This window comes from Monodon monoceros, unplaced genomic scaffold, assembly GCF_005190385.1.
Source record: "Monodon monoceros isolate NGI ecotype Baffin Bay Population unplaced genomic scaffold, NGI_Narwhal_1 Super_Scaffold_16, whole genome shotgun sequence".
NCBI classification, from domain to species: domain Eukaryota; kingdom Metazoa; phylum Chordata; class Mammalia; order Artiodactyla; family Monodontidae; genus Monodon; species Monodon monoceros.
Genome location: NW_021703772.1, coordinates 108,397,430 through 108,421,628, shown reverse-complemented (window position 1 = coordinate 108,421,628; position 24,199 = coordinate 108,397,430). Strand labels below are relative to the sequence as shown.

Genomic DNA, 24,199 nt, shown 5'->3' with positions numbered 1-24,199 from the left:
TTTTTAATTTCTCAAAATAAAATTGGAAATACCTTGCTTCCAATCCCAAAGTGAGTTTCTTTCAGCTACATGCTCATAAATCCTTTAGTCACATGAATATAATTCAAGCTAACCAAGATTATTGCGTTTTGCTTAGTTTTATCTTGAAATACAGTGCATTCTATTTAAAGTTAGTAAAACAGAAGTTTTCAGAGGCAGAGACAGATCATTTAGATCAGACAGACAGACAGGTGGAACAGAGTAATCCTCTTTTTAACACTAAAAACTCAAAATTTCTTAAATGCAACCTGCCGAAAGTAAAATATTTACTCAGATCCTTCACCATCCCACCAATCCATTCCAGTTACTACACTTTTCTTCATGATAAAAATACCTTAAAATGGGTCACTTACTTCAGGTAGTTAAATAACTATTCTGAGTGTCCAAAAAGGAAATTGTCTCCAATATTCTACATATTACCTTTGTGCTATAAACACATGAAATCATAATGCTATCCAAAAAACAAACATATAAAACATGAATATGAAAAGGGATTCTGGAAACCTGGATGCAGTAAAAATGGAACCTGACTGCATAGTAATAAGGCCATAACTGATGTTCAATACAAAGAAATGTGCATGTGCACAGGATGAACTCAACATATGCACAGTCACTCCACATCGACAAAGTCATCTCTACTAAACTGTTAGTCTAGCTGTCATTTCACTGGGTCAAATGTTAAAGCTAAAATATATGAAACTGCACCTACACATACTATTTCTATTAAAAAAAAAAAAAGCACACCATAGATGTCCTAGTTAAGATTTCCAGATAAAGCAGAATTCAGGGCTCTGAACAATGATCAAATCATAACAGAAATAACTGCAACATTTAAAATAACAGCTAAGAACATTTTTCAGCTATAAAATTCTATTATGCTTTCATAAAATAGTTATGGAATTTTCTTCAGAAAGCCACTTCCTATCCTCTTTCATATAAAGCAAATTGTAATAAAATGTATTTTAACTGAACATATATAAAATCTACCACACCTCCTACTACAACTCTTTTGCAATTTTTCAAACTATGTTTAGTATAAGTAAATAGCTATAAATACAACATTGTAAATCAGCTATAATTCAATAAAATAAAATTTTTTTAAAAAGAGATAAGAAACAAACAAGCAAAAAAATAAATAAATGATAGCTATGCCCTCTCTAATGTAAAATACATTTGATTTCCCTCAGGAAAAGAATGCATAAAACAATTACATTTCTCCTATTATGTGAATCAAAAAATGGCATGTGACTTTATGCTATCAACTGCAAGGTCCAGAAAATAAATCAATTTAAGCCGTAAGCAGGCAGCCATAGTATCATGTAAGAATAATGTGCTTCAGAATTACCAGAAATCATAAACTGTACTACAAACTAACTGGTCATCTCCTCATATCAGATTACATACATAAAGTATTGTTGAGAGATCCGTAACTCAGGCAGTAAAGAGAAAGATGATGCTTACAATGTGAAGAAGGCTGGAGGTTTAAACAGAATAAGACCCTTTCCCAAAAGAATAAACATACCTTAATCTTCCAAAGAGAAATCCTTGAACTTCATCAATAGGATCATTTTCACCAATCACTGTGGTGTTAACTTCAGTTCCTACAAAAGCACAGCAAATACATGTCTAATCACTCAGATTAGAAAGAAAAATATTAACTTCATAGAATTTGAAAAAATTTTGAAACACCTGAAACTATAATAGATTTAAAATGTTGAATACCTCAACTAACATAGTGGTTAACAAACACACACAATAAATGAGTTTTTGATATATCCTGTGTTCCTGGATAAAGAAAGAATGTGTTTTTCCTTAAACTGTGGAAATTTTTACATGTTAAATATTTCAAAATTAATACCTTTAAAATTATGAATAACGGATTTCTCAATATCAAAATTCTGAGGAATTTGCAACTAGGCAACTTCATCCTAAATATAATGATTGAGGACAGGATAATGAAGTACTAGGCTATCTTCCATGTACCAAAACCAATCATTTTTACCTTTAAAACAAGCTCAAAAGACATAAAAAGATTACGCATAAAACTTGTTGAAATAATGAATTCAAAACCCTAGAATATTACAACAGGAAGTATCCACAATAAACTGTTCCAAGTGCAGAAAATAATATAAAAACAAACTGTTTGTTAATTATGAGATAGCTGAAGATTTCACATTGGGTCACAAATTAATTACTATTTGTGAACTACCTATCATCAATAACAATAGCTACTACTTACTGAACTCTTTTGTGAAAAAAACTTCGTTAAATTCTTTACCTCTACATCTTATTTTCTCCTCAAAAATACTTCAAGAGGCATATATCATTATCTGAACTCTACAGAGGAAAAAATTAGGACCTAAAGAATTTGTCACCCAACTCAGATATAGCAGAACCAAGATTCAAACACAGGTTCATAATACTCCTAAATCTATTCTTTTTCATTAAAGAAACAAATTCCCCTTTAACTCATATTTAAAGAAAAGAAAACACATTGGTCTTAATTTACAAATTCACCTTTCACCTGAGTATCATCCTTGGCCTTGTACTCAGTGCTCTTAATGGCCAACTCCACACCATAGCCAGAGAGGTAAACAGGCTCCTTCCTGGGATTCTGCAAGCAGAGCAAGTATTCCACCATCACCACTCAGCTCTCCACGCATTCCCACCTAGCTCTTTATGCATCACAGCATACAGAGCCTGACCATGTTAATGTCACATAGCCATCACCTAGGATTACACACTCAAAACATGCTTGAACTTCCATGGGAATCCTTAGATCGTGGATCCTGCCACAAGTGTGAGAACAGGAATTCCAAGGTAGAAACAAAACCAGATGAAGGGGGCTTCCCTGGTGGCGCAGTGGTTAAGAATCCCCCTGTCAATGCAGGGGACACGGGTTCGATCTCTGGTCTGGGAAGATACCACATGCCGCAGAGCAGCTAAGCCCGTGCGCCACAACTACTGAGCCTGCGCTCTAGAGCCTGCAAGCCACAACTACTGAAGCCCACGTGCCCTAGGGCCGGCGCTCCACAACAAGACAAGCCATCAAAATGAGAAGCCCGCACACCGCAACGAAGAGTAGCCCCCACTCGTCACAACTAGAGAAAGCCCGCCCGCAGCAACAAAGACCCGAGGCAGCCAAAAGTAAATTTAAAAAAAAATTTTAAAAAAAAAACAAAAAACAGATGAAGGGATAGCGGAAAGGGCAAAGGTCACCAAACCATGTGAAGAAATGGAGAAAACAAAAAAGCAGTTCCGGAACCTACGCAGGGTTGAAAACTGGTGAGGTTTCAAACCTAGAAGTGCTTTGTTGAGACTGTGTGTGTAAATGTGTGTGTGTCTGTGTACATTTTTTTACTGACTTTAAATGTCTTCAGGCAGGGTTTGGGCTGACCTAATGTCACAGGCTTACCATCATCCTGAATAAGGATGGCCCTTTAAATACCAGCAATAGGGACTTCCCTGGTGGTCCAGTGGTTAAGAATCCACCTTCCAATGCAGGGGACGCAGGTTTGATCTGTGGTTGGGCAACTGTGCGGCCGAGGCAACTAAGCCCGCGCACTCTAGAGTCCACACGCCACAACTAGAGAGAAGCCCACATGCCCCAACGAAGGGCCTGCGTGCTGCAACAAAAGATCCTGCGTGCCGCAACTAAGACCTGACACAGCCAAATAAATAAATAAATATTTTTAAAAAAACCAGCAATACAAGCAAGGTGGGGGGGGGGGTGTCCAAAACTCGATATTGATAAATCTGTTTCTGCTCACATAAATTTTCATTTAAAATTTTTATTTTACTTTCCCATGGACTTAACATCCGATATTTACTGAGCTTAATATGACACAGAAACTTTAAAGGCCAACGATCTTTACATATAAATATTTTAAATGCTAAATGCCACACAAGGTTTCGAAAGCTTAATTTTAAATCAATTCTGCCTGAGTTTACCTCTTTCGAAATCCTTTTTCTATCAAATAAAAAGATGCCAAAAAGAAAAAAAAAGGGTTTGGAAAGGAAGTGAATTCAAGAATCAGTTCCATAGTATGATGACCATATTAAATGTGGACCAAATTAAATATAATTTACATGGTTCATTTTGAAATAGAACGTAGGGAATTCCCTGGCGGTCCAGTAGTTAGGACTCTGTGCTTTCACTGCCCAGGGCCCCGGGTTCAATCCCTGGTCGGGGAACTAGGATCCCAGGAGCCGCATGGCATGGCCAGGAAAAAAAAAAAAAAAATCAAAGCTGAAACAGAATGTCAATTTTATACAGCCATTTTTTAGGCATATTGTTTTACATTTCTTCAGAAAGGCAAGCAAAGTACCTCCTATGTGCAAATAACAGATTTGATGAAAGTACTACACTTCCCAAAAAAGTAGTTCAAATCATTTTATAAAGGGGGAAATTATTAGCTGAAGTGCTAAGGTTGTGGTGAGCAAACTAATATTTAAAACAGTTATAAAATAAGTCAATACTTACAGATATATAATGTCTGAATACGTAATTGATTTCGCCTGCACTGCTTTTTGATACAAGTTGTCGGTGAAACTTATAAAACTCCTCAGAGCCAATCTCAGAGTAGAAAATAACCACTGAGCTTTCAGGATTAGATGAGAGATATCTGTGATCTCCTTTGAACAATAAAGGTTTTGGTCTGAAAACAAATATTAAAAGCTTAAAATTGTTAACTTAAAAAAGCTTTTAAACATTAAAAACAGTACAAAATAAAGCTACAGCAATGATAATTTAAGCAAACATTATAAGCATCTTAGTTTTCAGTTAGTAAGAATACTGAAAACAAAACAGGTATGAGTCTTATTTGTTCATAATTAAAATTAACGAATGTACATTATATAAATACTAACCTTAAAATGTAGACTTTGACTAATAATTGTTACCAATTTCTAGAGCAGGGGGTAAAAAAGCCAGAAAAAGGATACACATCCAGCCCTCATAGCACTAAAACTTTAGTAAATTATTCTACCATATAAATAGAATGTAATTACCTTTTTATTTGAAGACCTAAGTGCAAATAATGCAAAAAAGCAGAGGATAAATCTAAGCGTATAACTTCCCAATTACAGCATCTCCCTCCTCTATCATTTTTACTATTATGATCATCCTACTACTGCATCTAAAATTTAGGTTATCCTCATAAATTTTAAAACTCCCCCCTCAAGAAAACTTCTCTAAGAATGACATCAAGATATCAGCAGATCTTAATGCACAGACTTTATGACCTACCAATCCTTCTTAAGGAGGTATACCTACGCGTACTAAGTGGAAAATGCCCCTTATAAAAATAAACCTACCTACCTGTATAAATTTATAACCACAGAAAAAAGTATAAAAGAATATATGCCAATCCATTAAAAATAGTTACCACCTCTCAGAAGAGGAGACATTATCACTCTTTTCTTTATAAAGGTCTGCATTATTGTAACAAATTAAAGAAAGACTTTTTCAAGTCAGCCAATTTTGTGTTCCCCAAGGAAACAGCACTTCACTATGCAGCCAATTTCGAATGTCCATACCTCACCCCAGACAGCTGAGTGCGCACTGAGTTTCTGGTTATCACCCCGAGGAAAAAGCACTCATACCATCTGGTGGGCAGAGGACAGGCGCTGAGCAGATAATCTCACTAAAGAGTTTCCCCACCTAAAACACCGCCCGGCACTTCCCGTAGAGCAGGGCAATAGGAGAGAGAGAGATCACTGTTATACAATTTCTAACAGCATTGGAGGATGTACAGAGGGGTTACTGCCCTAGGCAGACAGCAAGAGGTACCTATTGTTATTTGTCCACCACAGGAAACCTACCTTTAAGCAAAAAAATCAGCCCACTGATTACCAATTTAATATTCAAATTAAGCTTGCAATTATCTTAAATAGTCTCCTTTGTCTGAAACTAATACTATCCTGAGAGATCATTATCATTAGTATCATTACTCCAGGCACTGGCTTTAACACACAGAATATTCTTTACTAAGCTGATGACAAAGCCTAGGTAATCTCTCCGATACAGTCATTAGTTACTAAGTAACAATAACAGTAAGTACTCTTATTATCTCTATTTCGAAACAAGATAAGGAAAGAAAGGTTATGTAATTTGCCTAAATTCACAAAACTATTTTAAGTGATGGAGCTGGGATTTAAATCTAGTTGGTTCTGGTTCCAGAATTCACATTCTAAACCACTATACCTACGGACTAAAAAACCCGTAAGAAAAATCAGACGGTGGACCTGATACAGAAGAAAGCACAATGAATGCATGACATTTAAATAAAGAAACACACAATCTACCTTTCAGAAGCTGTTAGCAGAAGAGTCTCAAGGGTATCAAAATCACAAGTCCTCTTTCCATGCACTGAGAAAAATGAACTACATCCTTCTGGTGGAGGTTCATCGGCTGCTATCTGTCATTTAAGACACAGACATTTTTAAAAATAATCTCTAACCAAAAACAAGATAAAAACATGAATATTCTAAATAGGTAATAAAATAATAATAAAACAACATCAGTAAAAGCAGAAATTAACATCTACCGAACACCCATTATGTGACAGAAAGAGCTTTACGTTTCACTGCTTTCTTTGTATTATTTCATCTAGTTCCTCCCAATATCATTCCATGAGGTAGGTGTTATTATTATCCCCAAAACAGAACTTTAAAATTCTATCTCAGAAGATATCAAAAGATATCCGGGGGGGGACTTCCCTGGTGGCGCAGTGGTTAAGCATCCGCCTGCCAATGCAGGGGACACGGGTCTGAGCCCTGGTCCAGGAAGATCCCACATGCCGCGGAGCAACTAAGCCCCTGCGCCACAACTACTGAGCCCGTGCACCTAGAGCCCGTGCTCCGCCACAAGAGAAGCCACCGCAATGAGAAGCCCGTGCACCACAACGAAGGGTAGCCCCCGCTCGCTGCAGCTAGAGAAAAACCTGTGCGCACGCAGCAACGAAGACCCAATGCAGCCAAAAATAAATAATTATTTTTTTTAAATGTTACAAAAAAAAAAAGATATCCAGGGAACACAGTATGTACCTTGCAGAAAACTAAGCCTACAAATGTCAATTGTAAGTGTCAAAGTATAACAATGCAGTCCTAATTAAGTATAATACGCAGATTAATGTGAAGCCCCTCCCTGAAACAGGAAGAATGACACTGAATCTAAAAAACCAACGGGGCCTAAAAAAAGAGTACAGATGGAAAGGTAAAATTATCCAAGGAGCACACTAACATATTCAAAGGAAAGGCTGAATGAGACGTGGGGTATGTTTAGAGTGAAATGCACGCCCAGGCACAATGAGATAAGTCCACCTGCAACTTAAACGAGAGGCACACTGAAAAGCATGAGTGTATAGAGATGGGGAAAGGAAAGGACATACTGACAAGGTCTGGGTACACACTAATGTCATTTATGTAACACATTCCTACTGAATGTCCTTTTCTACTGCTGGAATACAAATAATTAAGAACAGATGGGGAGAAATGGAAAGCTTGCTATGAAAAATTAATATTAAAACTTTCCATTACATTTTTCTTCTTTTTTGTAAATTATTACAAAACTTACAAACTTGTGTTTGTAAGAAGAAAGAACAGTACAATAAACCCCTATGTACCCATGACCCAGCTTCAGTAATTATCAATTCATGGCCAATCTCATTTCTTCCACCTTCCTACCACACTCCACTGGATCATTTGGACACAAGCTCCAAATAGCATTTCATTTATAATGTTTCACTATGTCTCAATAAAACACAGAAGTGTTTTGTTGGTTTTTTTTTTTTTTCTGGCCGGCCGCACGGCTTGCAGGATCTCAGTTCCCCGACCAGGGTTTGAATCCAGGCCATGGCAGTGAAAGTCCAGAATCCTAACCACTAGGCCACCTGGGAACTCCCAAAACACAGAGATTTTTTTTAAAAAACATACTACCATTATCACACTTTTAAAAAAAGTAATACAGGGCTTCCCTGGTGGCGCAGTGGTTGAGAGTCCGCCTGCCGATGCAGGGGACACGGGTTCATGCCCCGGTCCAGGAAGATCCTACATGCCAAGGAGCGGCTGGACCTGTGAGACATGGCCGCTGAGCCTGTGCTCCGCAACGGGAGAGGCCACAGCAGTGAGAGGCCCACGTACCGCAAAAAAAAAAAAAGTAATACAATTCTGTATTGATGGCCACCGGCAGCATAGTTTTTCAATCTTCCCAAGTTCTCCCATAAAAACAAAGCAAAAATGAAAACAAAAACCAGTGGACCACATTTATGACAAAACTAGGTGGAAGGAAATCCCCATGATACAAAACACAAAAATGACCTGCGGTTATCAGAGGCCATAGAAGTAGAGGGAAACTGCAGAGATTCTGATGATCCTGAAAACAAGAAAACCCCAAAACAGCCAAAAGGTTTTCACTGGAAAGTATGGTGGGCCGACGGGTTTTGCTTCACCTAGTACAGGTAAGCACAAGGCAGTCTGACCACTGTGAACTCATAACTCACAGGCTAGGACTCCCTTCTAGGAAAGAGCCCCACCTCTAGGGAGAAACTGTTGAGGGCAGAATAAAACTCAAGCAGGACAGAGATAAAAGCCAATAAAAGAAAAAGTCCAAAAATAGAAGTGAAAGAGGGGAACAGAGTCAGGAAATTTCAAAAAGCAAAAGCTACCTTTTTTTTAAAGCCACCCTATTTTAACACAACATAAAATCAACAGAATAGGGAACCATGCCGACCTCCAAAAGTTAAGGAAAACTAATTTCACATCAAATTGAGCAGAAAAAGTCTCAGTGTCAAATCCCATACAAAGCTATTGTAAGAAAAGGGGAGAGGGGAAAAACAGAGTAACACCCTTATTCTTATAGACGAGTACTGTACAAGAGAAATTTCTGCAATGATAGCAATCTATTGGGAATTCCCTGGTGGTCCAGTGGTTAGGACTCAGCGCTTTCACTGCCGGGGCCCTGGGTTCAATCCCTGGTTGGGGAACTAAGATCCAGCAAGGGCCTTGCTGGGGCCAAAGGAAAAAAAAAAATGTATAGGGCAAACAGTATAAGTTATTCAACAGAAAAGAAAGGGATAGAGGGAGAACCTATAAATTAAGAGACCACTCACCCCCCCAAAAAATTAATAATTTTTTTAAAACTGGGCAAGATTAAACTCTATTGTTTGATGATGAACTCTTGGGCAATGAAATGTTTTTTAAAAAAAAACAAAACAGCAAATGATTCCAACACAAGAAAGTGATTCCTTTTGAAGGGCAAAAGTCCGCTGTGATGGGGACACAGCACATCAAGGGCTTCCATGGTGCCTGGCTAAATTCAATTTCCTGACCGGGGTGAAAATTACAAGAGTGTTCACTTTGTTATAATTCTTTATACTATATATTTCTTGTGAGTCATTTTCTATGCTGGTTTTATTTCAGAATAAAAAAAAAGGTTTTAAAATTAACAATTCTTTTATACCAAACATACAATCAGCATACACACCTTTGATTCTCTTGCTATTCTTTACGAGTTTGTTCAACTCAAAATCCAATAAGGGGCTTCCCTGGTGGCGCAGTGGTTAAGGATCCGCCTGCCAATGCAGGGGACACGGGTTCGAGCCCTGGTCCAGGAGGATCCCACATGCCGCGGAGCAACTGGGCCTGCGCACCACAACTGCTGAGCCTATGCTCTAGAGCCTGCAAACCACAACTGCTGAGCCCAAGTGCCACAGCTGCTGAGGCCCACGCACCTAGAGCCCGTGCTCTGCAACAAGAGAAGCCACCCAACGAGAGGCCCGCGCACCGCAACGAAGAGTAGCCCCTGCTCACCACAACTGGGGAAGAACCCGTGCGCAGCAACAAAGACCCAACACAGCCAAAAATAAAAATAAATTTTTTAAAAAAATCCAACAAGATCCACACGTTGAATTAAGTTGACACCTTTTTAAATTTATTTATTTATTTATTTCTGGCTGTGTTGGGTCTTCGTTTCTGTGCGAGGGCTTTCTCTAGTTGCGGCAAGCGGGGGCCACTCTTCATCGCAGTGCGTGGGCCTCTCACTGTCGCGGCCTCTCTTGTTGCGGAGCACAGGCTCCAGACGCGCAGGCTCAGCAGCTGTGGCTCACAGGCCCAGTTGCTCTGGAGCGTGTGGGATCTTCCCAGACCAGAGCTCAACCCCGTGTCCCCTGCATTGGCAGGCAGATTCTCAACCACTGGGCCACCAGGGAAGCCCCAGTTGACACCTTTTTAAAGTCTCTCTTGAAGCTCCTCCTTCCCTCTTTTCTTTTCCTTTTAACTTACTTGTTGACAAGATCAGATTATTTTACTAAAAAGCTTTCCTCATCCTAGCTTTTCCTGACTGTACTCCTGTGATATTGTTTCACATTTCCTATCTGCTGTATTTCCCGTGAACCACTTTTAGATCTACAGGCTATGATCACACTCAGGGTTAACTGGTTTAGCAAAAACTATATCGCCTCTCTCTTCACCTGTGCTGTATAAATAAAGTCTGGTAGGCAGTTTTTTGTGTAGATATTTTATTTTTCCTTAAATGAAAATAAGTGCAAATTATATTTTTTATAATATGTTATTTGAAGATTTAACATCATCAATTTTGCTTATTATTTATAAACAAATTGTAAATCCTAGACAATTTCAGGTAGAAAAGGTATAGTTCTGTAATACAATGCCAGGACAACTGCAATACAGCCGATCAAGATATGTAACCACTAAAGAATACTGTCACGTGTAAGCACTGAACTCACCTGCTGGAAGGCTTGAATTGTCGCTGAGTAGGAGTGAAGAGACAGACAAAATTTCAACAGATTCTGCTGTAGTCGTGACAGAAACTGAAATGCAACTTCCAGTATTGCATGATAGTAGGAATAATCAGTACCTGTCAGGAAGAACATTAACCAAAATAATTCTATATGACTAGAGGTATCCAAATAAGATAGTTCATAAAGTATAAAGCTATGTGTTACAAAAGCATACTGATTGCAAAATGTTACCACTATACTGTCCTGAACTGCTGTCAAATGCTTAGAATTCCTTGAAGTACACCATGCAATTGGACTTTTCTTCCCTTTGTTCAGACTATTCCCTCTCCCTAGACTGCAATTCTCCCACTTACCTGGATGACTAACTCCTACTTTCTTCCTCAGGAAGAATTCAGCTGTGAGAGCACCTATTCCAGGGAGGCACCGCCTATCCCTACCCCATGCCTCAGTGGACCAAGTTCATCTCTTCTTTGCTCCCATAATATTTCTTCGCTTACCTCTTTCACTTAGCACATCATTTACTCATTTACCTATTTACTAACTGCCCCTCCCAAAGAGCCTTTGGGGCCCCAAAGCCCGAAACTATGACTTGTCTTTGTAACCACAGTGTCTGCATATGTTATCTATTCAAATAACCCAACAAGACGGAGCAGTGTGATGAGGAAGTACAAGATATTAAAGAATACTAATGAAACTGTAGTTTGGGGAGAAGCATTAAAACAATTGGAACACATTATCTGAGGGGGAAAAAAACGCATGTACCAGTATGAAAAAATCCCCAGGATATATTAAACGAAAAGCACAAGGTACAAAACAATGTACATAGTATGCAATTTTTTCTTACTCTTAGAAAGAATAAGAAATAGGAATACATACTTATGTATTTATTGTAAAAAAGAAAAAAACACTGAAGACTAAACAAATTAATTTAAATGGTTATAAAAAGCCAAGAGAAACAGGAGGAACAAGATTTTTCTGTGTATAGCCTTTTGTATAGCTTTGACTTTTAAACCACTATTATCTATTCCAAAAAGAAATTTAAGAAAAATATTTCACATTTTAAAAAGCAAAATGGGGCTTCCCTGGTGGCGCAGTGGTTGGGAGTTCACCTGCCGATGCAGGGGACATGGGTTCGTGCCCCGGTCCAGGAGGATCCCACATGCCGCGGAGCGGCTGGGCCTGTGAGCCATGGCCGCTGAGCCTGCGTGTCCGGAGCCTGTGCTCCACAACGGGAGGGGCCACAGCGGTGAGAGGCCCGCGTACAGCAAAAAAAAAAAAAAAAAGCAAAATGTAAAAGGTTCTATATGGCATTAGCACCTTCTAAGTAGAAAAAAAGATCAGAAAGAAATATCTTAAAATGTTGCCAGAATGTTAATGGTGACTATCTTTGGGTGGCGGGACTATGACTAGTATTTCAAATAAAATGTTTAATGTACTTTTATGGTCACTTCCAAGAATTCATACTCCCCTAATTTTAACCAGGAACACATCAGCATTTATATTGAAGAAATTTCATTTTAAACGTCAGAATTCAAAATTCATTACAAAACTCACTTTGATAAATTTGTTTTATGAAGTCATAAACTAAAATGATTTTTTTGATAACTCAAACAACTCTAGCTGACTCCAAATTATGTAATTAAAGCTTACAAATTATGTAACTAAAGCTTACAAATTATGTAACTAAAGCTTACAAATTATGTAACCAAAGCTTGTTCAAAACTTTTATGCACTTAAATCACGAAAAAAGATTCAGACTTGACTTTTTAAAGATGTATTAATTTTTAAATATCATAAAGTTAAAAATCAATTAGTCAAATATTAACAGCAGTCACATAATTTTTACACATTTTCTCTTCAACAAGGACTTACGCCTGTCAATGTAATACTCAAGGTTTTAACTACTCATGTATCAGCATCTTTGACTATTAATGTTCATACTCTATGTAGCTTATATTGAATTGGAAAATGTTTGTGAAAGCTCATCAGAAACTGTAAACAAGTGATACAGTTTACCTTGTCATTAATTTGACACCTTGACACTCCAGTTGTGTGTGGCTGGCATGCATAATGGAAAACATTCTGGATGGCACTAACTTAATGATAACAAACTTAACAGATAATAGATCAGTTGTATAATTAGTTCATAACAAAAGAAAGTGAATCAAATCTGATGGTTATTAAGTAAATGCTAAATGATTTTAAAAGAATTTGACTCCCACAAAATATTCATGTAGCACTTTCAATAAAAGAACACAAAAGAACAAAAACAAGGGGAGAAACAAAAAAAAAAATCAAAGGTAGCTCTTATGACCAAAGTTATAAACTTTTTCAAAAATAATTACTAGTTTGTGTTGACTCTGCTGGCTACCATCACAACTCTAGTCATTAAAGATAAAAATGTATTCCATTAACTGCCATGCCACACATACTCTGAAAGAGATCAATTTTTCTAATATATTCCCAGACACCGAAGTCAAAGAAGCATTTGCTTCAATTTTACCGTGATGATCTGATGATCCAATATTTTGACTGGCTTCTACAAAATTCCAAAATTTCTCTTGACTGTCTTCTGCTAAAAACTCACTGAGAGAAAAGGGGGAAATATCAGAAATAAAACAACTTAATGAAATCTTCTAATATAAGCTATATTACTACGGAGAGTAAAAATAGATTTTTAAGTTACCAAATGTCCAAAGCTTGGCTTTTATTTGATAATATATATTATACACGAACATGTATAACATATATTTTCTAATGATAAGCAAGTCTTACTAGCTTATTAGCTATTAATAATTAGCTTAGTAGTTTATTCACTTAATAGCTTAATAAGTATCCCTAAAGAAACCTAGAATAATAGAAATGTTGTAACAACAGGCAAGTCCCAATATAAAGAAAGGTTATGAAATCTCATTTGTGAAAATGCTGTCAGTAGTAGAAGCAGAATTAGGAAATTGATAATTCTAGTACTAGTTCTGCTCACTCATTTTCTGAAATACCTTGCAAAGAACAAAAAAATATGTTTTCGCCTAAGTTTCTCCCAAGGAAAACATGAACCCTAGGAAAATTTCTAGGAGACTAAAGGCAGCACGTCGTAATCTTTTTACATCCACAAATCCAAATTTTCAAAATCACCAAATATTAGTTTAAAGTTAGCACTGATTTAATAAAATCAGGTCTTAGAACTTAATGCCATCTTAACTTTTTCCTTGACTTTACACTACTGTACTGACCTAAAATAAAATGGCTATTCTACATTTCCCTGCATTCAAGAGCCTAAAATCCCTTAAAAGAAAATGCATGTACTAATTGAATGATTCATGTAAATCGGTAATCTTCTCCTCCAAGGCATACCAATGTAGTGGTGGTCTTTCCCTGTCTGAAAGCAAACTACAGCTCTGGATCTCAGCTTACCTAGCCAAAGGAAGACTTTCCCATTACTTGTCAACACTGGGCTCTACAACTCTCACTCTACTCCACAGCTAGACACGGAAATATGGCAACATAAGAAACATTTCCTGGTAATGCACAGCTTCTCTAAAAATAGGTTTCTGAAAATACCCATCATCATAATGTATTAAATTATTTAGTGCCTCCTTGAGTGTGGCATTTTCTAGGCTTTCAAGTAACTGACATAGACATCATACCAACCTTATAACAGCTTATAGTCTAAGAAAACAGGTAGTAAAACAGATAGATTATGATATGCAAGTAAATGCTTTGTATTCTTTGTAAGAATACAAAGTGAATCTTAGCTTAGATTCCTACAGAGGCCATATGCATATAAATATATACTTTTCATATAATTACAAGAAAGCTTCTTAAACGTACATTCTTTTTCACCCCACTGCATAAATAAGTCTTAAAACGTCTAAGTGTCAAACAGCCTTAAGAAAATTAATTACCAGATCCACTGCAGTAACCCATGGAAGACAGGAACAATACAAGGTATTATTAAAAGGAACGCTGCCATTTGTTTATAGTATGCTTAAGTCTGTTTGCTTTTTGTTTTAAGTTGCTTTTTAGCTTCTGATACCTGAGTAAAATATCGATAAAACTTCCACTGAGTAAAATATTGATAGTTTTACAGATGACATTATACGATGTCTGGGATTTGCTTTAAAATATTTTAGCGGGAGAAGGTAGGAGGGTGGCGGTGGTGACGGTTATTGGACTTGAATTGACAATCACTAAAACCGGGTGACAGGTAGAGGGAGAGCACATTATATATATATACCATTCTCTCCACTTACAAACTTGTTAACTTTCTTAAGGGCACAGAGTTAGTAAATCAAAAATCTGGAATTTACATTCCAATCTCAATCACTCAAATCTATCATACTGCATTCTCAGGCCATTATAATATCTCAAAAAATGATTGTATAAGCACTCAGTAGATGATTGTTTCAACTTTAATAACAGAACTTTATTTACACAATATTTCTGTTAGTAAGTACAGCTGCTCAAAACATACTCAGAGCTCTACTTCAATTAAATATATATCACTTTATGGACAGCCAGAAAGCTACAAACCCTTCATTAGCATCAGGTCCAACCTAAAAATACACACAAGGGACTTCCCTGGTGGCGCAGTGGTTAAGAATCTACCTGCCGATGCAGGGGACAAGGGTTCGATCCCTAGTCCAGGAAGAACCCACATGCCGCGGAGCAACTAAGCCCATGTGCCACAACTAATGAGCCTGTGCTCTAGAGCCCACAAGCCACAACTACTGAGCCCACGAGCCACAACTACTGAGCCCACAAGCCACAACTACTGAAGCCCGTGCGCCTAGAGCCCGTGCTCCGCAACAAGAGAAGCCACCACAATGAGAAGCCCGCGCACCGCAATGAAGAGTAGCCCCCGCTCGCCACAACTAGAGAAAGCCCACGTGCAGCAACAAAGACCCAACACAGCCAAAAGTCAAATAAATAAAATAAATAAATTTATTAAAATTTTTAAAAATAAAAATACACACAAGAATAGTTTTAGTCCCTAAGGGCCAGAAGCAAGGAAGACAAAATGTCTGTATTAGCTACATGCCTCGATGTGTGGAAAAAGATTCTGTCCCTTCACCCTCCCCCCAATGGACAGTGCTGTGACCCACCATCAATGTCTGCCATGGACCCAGGAGGGAAGGAGAGTGGCCTCAGCTAGCTCTGGAGGTGAATATAGAGTAGTTTCAAAAAAGCACAGCAGTGTTTTTGAGTTGCCTACACGTCCCATTTCCTTGGCAAACTGTTCGCAAATAGCCACAGAAGAGAAGTAAAAATAATGAACCAAAATGGCAAATGGCCAGGATATCATGAAAAGGCGCTATGTTTGTTATGGGTAAGTTGCAGTGAAGGAAACAGTTTACAATACTCACTTCAACAGAGATCAAAGAAACTGAAAAAAAACTGATCAACTAAGGCTGACAATTTTAGCATACTTTCTCAAAAGTCCATAAGTATATGCCATAAGACTCTTCTAAGACAATATACAAACACCAAGAAATTTGTTAGTGTAAGTGAGAGTAGTGGGATGTAATCCAGTGAAGAATGTTAAGCGGAATATCGTAAAACATCCGTTACGGTTAGTTGCACAAAATTATTTAGAAAGTGATAGTAAATCTCAATGACTTAGGTTGACACCAGATAAATCATCCCAAATAAGATCAGCAGAAAGGGAGAAAAAATGTTCAGCTACAAGAGTCCTGGCTCAGGCAGTCCAGGACCTCACACGACCTTCAGACACTTCACTGTTACAACCACCAAGATCTAACAAAGCGCGGACATTTGAGGGGCTCGACCTATTTCTCAAATTAGTTATTGTGACATCACTATGAAATACATGCAGTGGAGTCTGGGGGTTTCTGGGGGTGAGACGGGGTTGTTGGAGTTTTGTGGGGGGAGGGGGGTTGCCATTTTTTTGCTGAGGAAAGGGAGGCACAGAGAAGTGATGGGAGAAAGTCTGTTCAGCAGGAAGTCGGGGAGGCTCCTCAGCAAGTCAAGACGGGCTCCTACACGTCCCATGTTCCCACTGGCCTCTCCTCAATCCTGTACCAAAGGAGGCTTTGCCTTAGAAGGCACAACTATCCGTATACACTACCAACACAACAGACTCTTCATTCACATCTTCCTAGGGATCAAGGGGAAGATGTCAGAAGATAAAATTAGACCACAAGGTTAACTGATATAACACAACAGTTCAAATTTCCAGCTATATCAAATTCTGAAAGTTACCAAATGCTCATGGCTCACCTACCTAAATGTATGCTTTGGAAAGATTCTCTACAGGTCCTAGCTATATGTTATTTGAGATACAATAAAAATAAGTTTCCCTCTATAAACAAAAAACTGACTAAAAGAGAGGTATCTGGTTATATTTATATTACAAACACTAAATAAAACGTACACTTGGGTTAAAATCTCCCAAGAAATCATTGACTATATTGCATTTTATCAATTTTAAGACACTGTCAATTCTTTTTTCCAAGTTTGGGAGATCTTTTTTTTTTTGGCCGCACTACATGGCATGCGGGATCTTAGTTCCCTGACCAGAGATCAAACCAGCACCCCCTGCGTCGAAGGCACAGAGTCTTAACCACTGGATTGCCAGGGAAGTCCCTGGGAGATCTTCTTTATTGAGAAACTGAGATGTATGTTTTCTTTTTTCCTAAAAACATATGTGTGGTTTCTACGATCCATCTACTAACTCCTTCTTAGGGTTCACTTGAGCTGTTATTAAGTTTCCTTCAACTTTTATTTTCTTCTGTACTCCCCAGACCAGGGAATCTCTTCTAGCTTGAGAGATAACAGTGGGAAGCTTGATGTGATTTACTGCATATTTGCTATGCTCTAAGTCCCTTCAAGGCCTAGGCCTTTGAAACTCATTTTCTGCACCAAGACCCTAGGAACAAAGCAGGATAGAAATGGCTATGTAGGGGATCAGGCAGACAGGCACGAATCATCTTCCAGAGTTTCCTGTAGCCCCAGATGGTACAGTCTCAGCAGAGGAGCACTAAGGTAGAGATGGGGTAGGAGACTGGGGTCCAGTATGTTTCAGGAATAGCAGGATGAAATGCTGCCCAAAGACACTGTCAATTTTAAGACATATCATTGTTTTATGAAACATTGAGTGAAAGATGCCACCAATTTTAAGATAACATATTGATTTGATTAAATGCATCCTGATTTTGGAGATGCTACAATCGGATAAAATGTGGCCACTTTCTTAGCTTGGCCCTGCACTCTCTTATGTTGGGGTCTCCTTCCAAGTTCTTGGGAGGGGCATGTCCTCTTCCCCCACCTTGCCAAGCTCTGTTCTCTTCCCTTTATTAAACACCTCTTAACACCTTCTTCAAATAAATAGAAAATTTCTTTTAAGTACAACTCTCTCTTCCATTACTACCACATTTACACTTTTCCTGGAAGATAACATAATAATTTAACCAATTCAATATATTTGTCTAAAGAAATCCCTAAAGATCTCTATAATCATTTCAGTCCTAGCCTGCTGACAGATAGAGTCTGTGTCCTAACAGCCTGTGAACAGCACACAAGCACAGTGCACACTGAAAGAAGGTCTTACTAAATGCATATATGATGAGAATCTCACTCCCTAAAAAGCTCCTGAATATTCACTAGCAGAGCCTACATTTTCACTCAAACACGTGAAAGAAAAAAAATGTCTTCTTACCTGGTTTCTAACAACAACGGAGTGGAAAACCATTTTGTTGTAAGAGAGGTTGTAATGGCTTTTGAATCTGCCTTTACTGAGGAAAACAGCCATAGTCCAGTGAGTACAGTCAGAAGGCCCATTTTATGGCAAACCCCTAAAAAGGGAAAAAAAAAAAGTTTCGCTACAAGGCAATGTTTAAACCTGAATCTTAATAATTAGAGATAAAAAAGAACATGACTATCACAGAAATAAAAATGCTTCCAAAATATAACAGCACCTACTATCTAGATAATTCAGCAGATGTTTGCTGATGACTGACACACAACTAAAGGTGTGTCGTTCATTACACTCTCTTCTACAAAGGCTGCACTTCATCTCCTGTTTGTCTATACCATACAGAGATATAAAAGTCAGCTGGTGGCCCAGCAGGTTGCACACAATCATACTTTATGAAGCAGGAGAGTAAATAAAGCTTAGACAGGTGAAAACACAAATGAAAGGTGTTACAGATTGAACTGTATTCCCCCAAAAAGATAGAGTGAAGTCCTACCCCACCCCAGTACCTCAGAATGTGAACTTGTTTGGAAATATGGTCTTTACAGAGGTAATCATGTTAAAATGAGGTCATCAGGGTAGGCCCTGGTCCAATGACTGGTGTTATTAAAAGAAAGGGGCGGGGGGGGGGAATGTGGGCAGAGAGACAGGCATGCAGAGGGAAGACTACATGAAGAGACACAGGGAGAATGCCCAGTAAAAACGGGGGCAGACACTGGAATTACACTGCAAGCCACGAACACCCAGGGCTACCAGACTCTGGAAGAGGCAAAGAAAGATCCTCCTCTACAGATTTCAGAAGGAACATGGTCCTGTGACACCTTAATTTAGAACTTCTAGCCTCCCAAAATTCGTGAGACAATAAAGTGCTGTTCTAAGCCACCCAGTTTGTGGTACTTTGTTATGGCAGCCTTAGGAAGCTAATAGGGCGGGTCGCGAATGTAAAATCAAATACAGGTTCTGGAATGAGGAAATGTAAGAACTCAATAGATGCCCATCTATAAAATAAGAAAGTTGGGGTCACTGGTGAATCAGCAGGGCCACAGAATGCAGGCCTCCTAAATCCCCAGCAGCAGCCTCAGCAAGCATGCCGAGATCCTTGGTGTCCACATCATTTCACAAAAGGTCTCCGGCTTCAGGCTTCTTTGATCTGTGTTTTCATCCCCGGAAGTCTGCCTAACACAACCTAATCAGACTTCCACTGTGATATAAAAAGTCAGCATCCAAGTTCCACCCATTTGAATGGGAACCCAAAGGGGACATGAATATGTGGGAAACACTAAACCAAACTTGTGCTTCTGAATGTTAAGGTCTGGTAAAGCTCACCCCAATTCCTCGACGCCAGTTATAATATACACTGTTGGGGAAAGACAGCCCACATACTGGAGCAACCAGTCAGTATCTTCCTTTTACAAAAAGCTTTATCATTTGTGCCAACATCTTGCTTCATATAACACACAATATCTCTAAAGAACAATGTGGGGGGGGGGGGGGGGGCGGGGGAGGAGAGGTCGAAGTCGATGCAGGCCCCTCTCAGAATGTAGCAAAAGTTACTGACATTTCCCGCAGAGGAAGGACCCAAACTTTTACATACAATTTCAGCCCACTCAACTCTCTCCGGCACTCTAGCCTCAGAAACCTGCTCCTCATGATAGAACAAACACGGGTTAGCAAGAAGAGAAAGCCTTTAGAGTCAGGCACCTGTGATCAGTTCCGGAGTTTGCTACTCACTGGCAGTTTAACCACAGGCACCTTACCTGATAACTCCCTCGCCCTTAGTCTCCCACTCTCTCAAACAGGAATGACAGTATCTGCCACAACATGCGCCACGAGCGAATTGAGAAGGCAACGTGAAAGTCACTTTGTAAAGCGTCAAGTACTACACCAGAACTAACTGCTCCAGTTAAAATATGTAAGGAAGAGAAACTAGAAACTGTCTTCTAAATTACAGAATAATAACTCATCGTTATTACAAGGCCTCAAAAATATGCTTTGGAAATATATCCTCTGTGGCTAGGGAAAAAAATCAACAAAATCCTCCCCCAAAGTCACTAAGTTTCTAAAGCGGAGACAGCGCATATGAAGTATGTTCAAGCAGTATTAATGCTACAGCTATGTTCACCATTTTTCCTGAAGGGACCTAGACGTGTAATCCCCCAACAGTGGTGATTCCAGATGAGAAATTAGATGCCTCTGCACAGTACTCCCAGGCCGAGGGCATGCACAGAGTGGGGAGGGGACAGGGAGGGACCGAAGGCCCTAGGAAACACCCGCACTTACAGAGCAATTACTCCGGGCGAATCACCCTGGACAGCGCCACTGCCAAGCGCTCTGCAAACTCGTTACCCAGCCCTTCCACACAAGGCCCCAGGAGACTGCAGCTCCCGAGGGGGGCAGCCTCGTCCACTTTGTCCACCACAGCCAACAGCGCAGGGCCTGGCAAACAGCAGGTAGTCCATAAATACGCTGCATGATGCGTGAAACACTATCATCCCTACTTGAAAAATAAGAAAATGGCAGCTTGCAGAGGCTAAGTAACTTGCCGGACTAACAAATAGCAATGTTTGGAACCCACATCTGCCTGTTTTCAAAAGTTCCACAATACCATGCTCTCTGCCCTGGTCCTCTGGCTTTAAGAAGCGGTAAGAATTCATACTGTGTAGACCCAGAATGAGCAAAGGACTTTATTACAAGACCCAAGGCAAGTCCAGAGATTCTCTAGGGGCAGAGTCCTTGGGACCCAGGTGGCTGAGAGAGGTAGAGCTTCAACTTGAAACCAAGGGTGTGAGCCTGAAGCTGGGAGCAAACCAAACCAAGCAACCAGCCTGAACAGATCCATACTTGGGCTGGCTCTGGGGACTGAATGTGAGCTCCTCAAGCACAGGGAGCTTTGTCGGTCACAGTCACATGCCTAGCATAATGCCTGGAACACAGGAGGCACTCAAAATAAAATAAACACAGACTTTGTTCATTAAGGGATGAATGAAAGCCACTGGAAGAAAGGGATGTGGCAACAAGAGTAAAGGCGCTACAAAAAGCCTAAGACTTAAGAAGGGTGAAAATGAAAAGTCTATGTACCATGACTCACCCAGAGATCCCCCTGCCCTGTTTTAAAGAGACAGAGAGTTTCTGGGGCACAGTACAGCATCAGTAGAGATGGGAAAGAGAGGAAAGCTACACATTAAAGAAGAGCTTTCCCACCCCCAGACCCCACATCCTTGATACCACAGGTAACACCAGAGGAAAAGGTTGTCCAGAGAAGTAGAAATAAGAACGTCACTGAGTGGCCTTTTGTTTGAGGATGGCTTCATTCTACGAGATCCCTTATCACTCTGACCCTCTGACCTTAAAAGGAACCCTTAAAAGCTGTGAAATAACAGCTGTCAGAATCTGCAGCGTGGCACTGCATGATTACAGGCATCACGCTTCCAGCATGATGGATAAATTAAAAAGAGTCTTTAATAGGTTCTACGCCCAAAAGATTCATCTAGTAAGATCTAGTGTGTGGCCCGGTTTCTTTAGTTTAAAGACACTATCTCTTGCTCACTTATCAAAAATATTAATCAAAATTATATTATGGCAAATGTTTTTCACTTTTGGAAACAGAAGAGGCATAAAATTATAAATCATCATCAACTTTTTCTTTTTCCGTTTTTAAACTGAAGAAAATAGCTTACAAACTCAAAACAACCTTGCAGGGTGCAAGTTAATAAGTAGCCATCCGAGTTTCAACATATATGATAACAGCAAGGAAAAATAACAGGAAGTACTCTTCTTGAGAAATAAATTTACTTCTGAAAAATTTAAACTTAATATACACTTATACCTGTTAGCAAAACCCATTTGCTGTGAACCACATACATGCAATTTCAGGTTAAAATTAGATACTATACATGTAATATGAAAATGATCGCAAGTAACTGGAGAAAAAGTCTAATGGTATTTTCTCCATAGTTCAATTTATTCTCCTCAAGTTAAATATGCACTGTGAAGATGCCCTACTACTGTACAAAGCAACGTTTATTTCCTTCAATAAAAATGAGTTTCAGCTAAGTTTAACAAAATCAAGTCAAATGGAAAGGCTACAATCAACCCAAATTTTGTGTTGTTGTCATATAGCTATTTAAAATGTCTTCAAACATCACACAGTAAAGTTGGCTGGCCAAGTACACGATGAATGAATGTTTCCAATACAGTGTAACACAGTAAGGCATAAGACCCCAGGACTTTGAATGAACAAAATATGCTAGTTCTCAAATCGGGCAAGAAATGCAAAACGATCTAGAGATTCTGGCCAAGGAACACGAAGAGCTCCCACCCATAACTTATTGGCGATGTACGCAGATCCTTCTCTTCTGGCAGGTCCCACACTAAAAGTGAAACCGGATCATCCAATTTTCAGCCACCAGATCCTCGTATTAAATGAAAACGGAACCAATATTCATCACCCGAATTCATTTTAGGGAAAAAAGAAATCTATAAAAAGATCCATTCGTTCTCCAACCGGAGTCCTGCAAACTGCTGGTTCTCAGCCTACTTGGGGTCAGGCTTGGACGAAATTCACGTTAGGGCACTTCCCCCACCTCCGTCTGCACTTGGGCACACGGGTCTCGAACCTCTTCAATGAAGGTTCAAAACGACTAAACAGAGCCCGCGACCACCCTCGCAGAGACGGTATGTGCCCAGAGGACACCGAGGGACAACTCGGGGGACTCGCAAAAAAGGGGAGGGCTGGGATACAGGAGGGGAAACTGAGTCAGGGAAGAAACGGAAGCTCAAGGTGACCGGGACACAAGGTGGCCTCGCTCCCCAGACCCTCTCTCCCCCCGCGAGAACTCCCCACGCCACCCCCCCAGGGGTACCTGTCACCGGCCGCGCAGCGGCAGCACACGCGCCGCCCGCAGACCCTTTCCAGTCCATGCCGGGGCCGCGCTTCGTCCACGACTGCCCCTGCGACAACGCCGGGGCGGGGCGGCGCAGCGGCGGGGCGGCAGCAGCTGCGCCAGTGAGCGGCCTACACGCGCCTTTCCCGTGGCTCCGCTCGCAAGCCGGCCTTGCAAAGATAGAGCCCTGCCGCCGACCGCCCTTTACTTCCGCTTCCTACTGGCTAGAGACGGAGGACTTCCGGCTACCGAGTCGCGGCCGGAGCCGCCCAGAGCGTCACTCGGCCGCCATCTTACATCCGATGAGGCCCCGCCTGTCTCCTTGCTCTCTGCAGTTCAGTGTGGGTAGGGAGGCGTCGATCTTCGAGGTCGTGGGGTCTCGTAAAGGGGGCAGCTGAGACCCAGAAGCTTCTTTTACATAGAAAGTGTAAAATTTTAACTGACTTTTGATTATATGACACAAACAGCCCTTCGCTTGAGAATGGCAGAGCAAGGACTAAAAACACTTGCCTTAATCTGATAGCTATATGTCTCTACTGTGCTTAAGAACTTCTGTAGCTGACTACTGGGCTTTCTGTTCCTTGCTGGACTAAAAGGATTTCAAATAATTTTAAGGAATGGAAATGACTGTTTTAAAATTTATTTCTTGAGGGAGATTTTGTGTTAGTAGATTTCTGTTGTGTGTTTTTAAAATCACTTCAGGTGATGCTTCCATAAAAAAGGAATTGTTTAATTCACTGAATTACAGAGTTAGTTTTTTGCTCTCTGTTTTAACTTGGTCTTCTACTATTGATGCATGAATA

The 24,199-nt window shown here is 39.8% G+C and overlaps 1 protein-coding gene across 3 annotated transcripts in view; it reads right to left on the bottom strand.

Moving 5' to 3' along the window:
* UGGT1 (UDP-glucose glycoprotein glucosyltransferase 1) overlaps nt 1-23,578 on the bottom strand; it is a 108,713-nt gene extending 85,135 nt beyond the window's left edge. For 2 of the 3 annotated variants that reach the window (XM_029224766.1, XM_029224765.1), the window contains exons 1-8: nt 23,376-23,578; nt 18,478-18,613; nt 13,303-13,385; nt 10,785-10,915; nt 6,346-6,458; nt 4,523-4,697; nt 2,557-2,653; nt 1,562-1,640 (exon numbers count right to left, since the gene is read on the bottom strand). In XM_029224766.1, coding sequence (XP_029080599.1) covers nt 1,562-1,640; nt 2,557-2,653; nt 4,523-4,697; nt 6,346-6,458; nt 10,785-10,915; nt 13,303-13,385; nt 18,478-18,613; nt 23,376-23,433 — 872 coding nt within the window. In that variant the 5' untranslated portion in view covers nt 23,434-23,578. Of the gene's footprint in view, nt 1-1,561; nt 1,641-2,556; nt 2,654-4,522; nt 4,698-6,345; nt 6,459-10,784; nt 10,916-13,302; nt 13,386-18,477; nt 18,614-23,375 lie in introns of those variants that run through there. The other variant, XM_029224767.1, reaches the window with a different exon arrangement.
* Between the last annotated feature and the right edge of the window lie 621 nt (nt 23,579-24,199).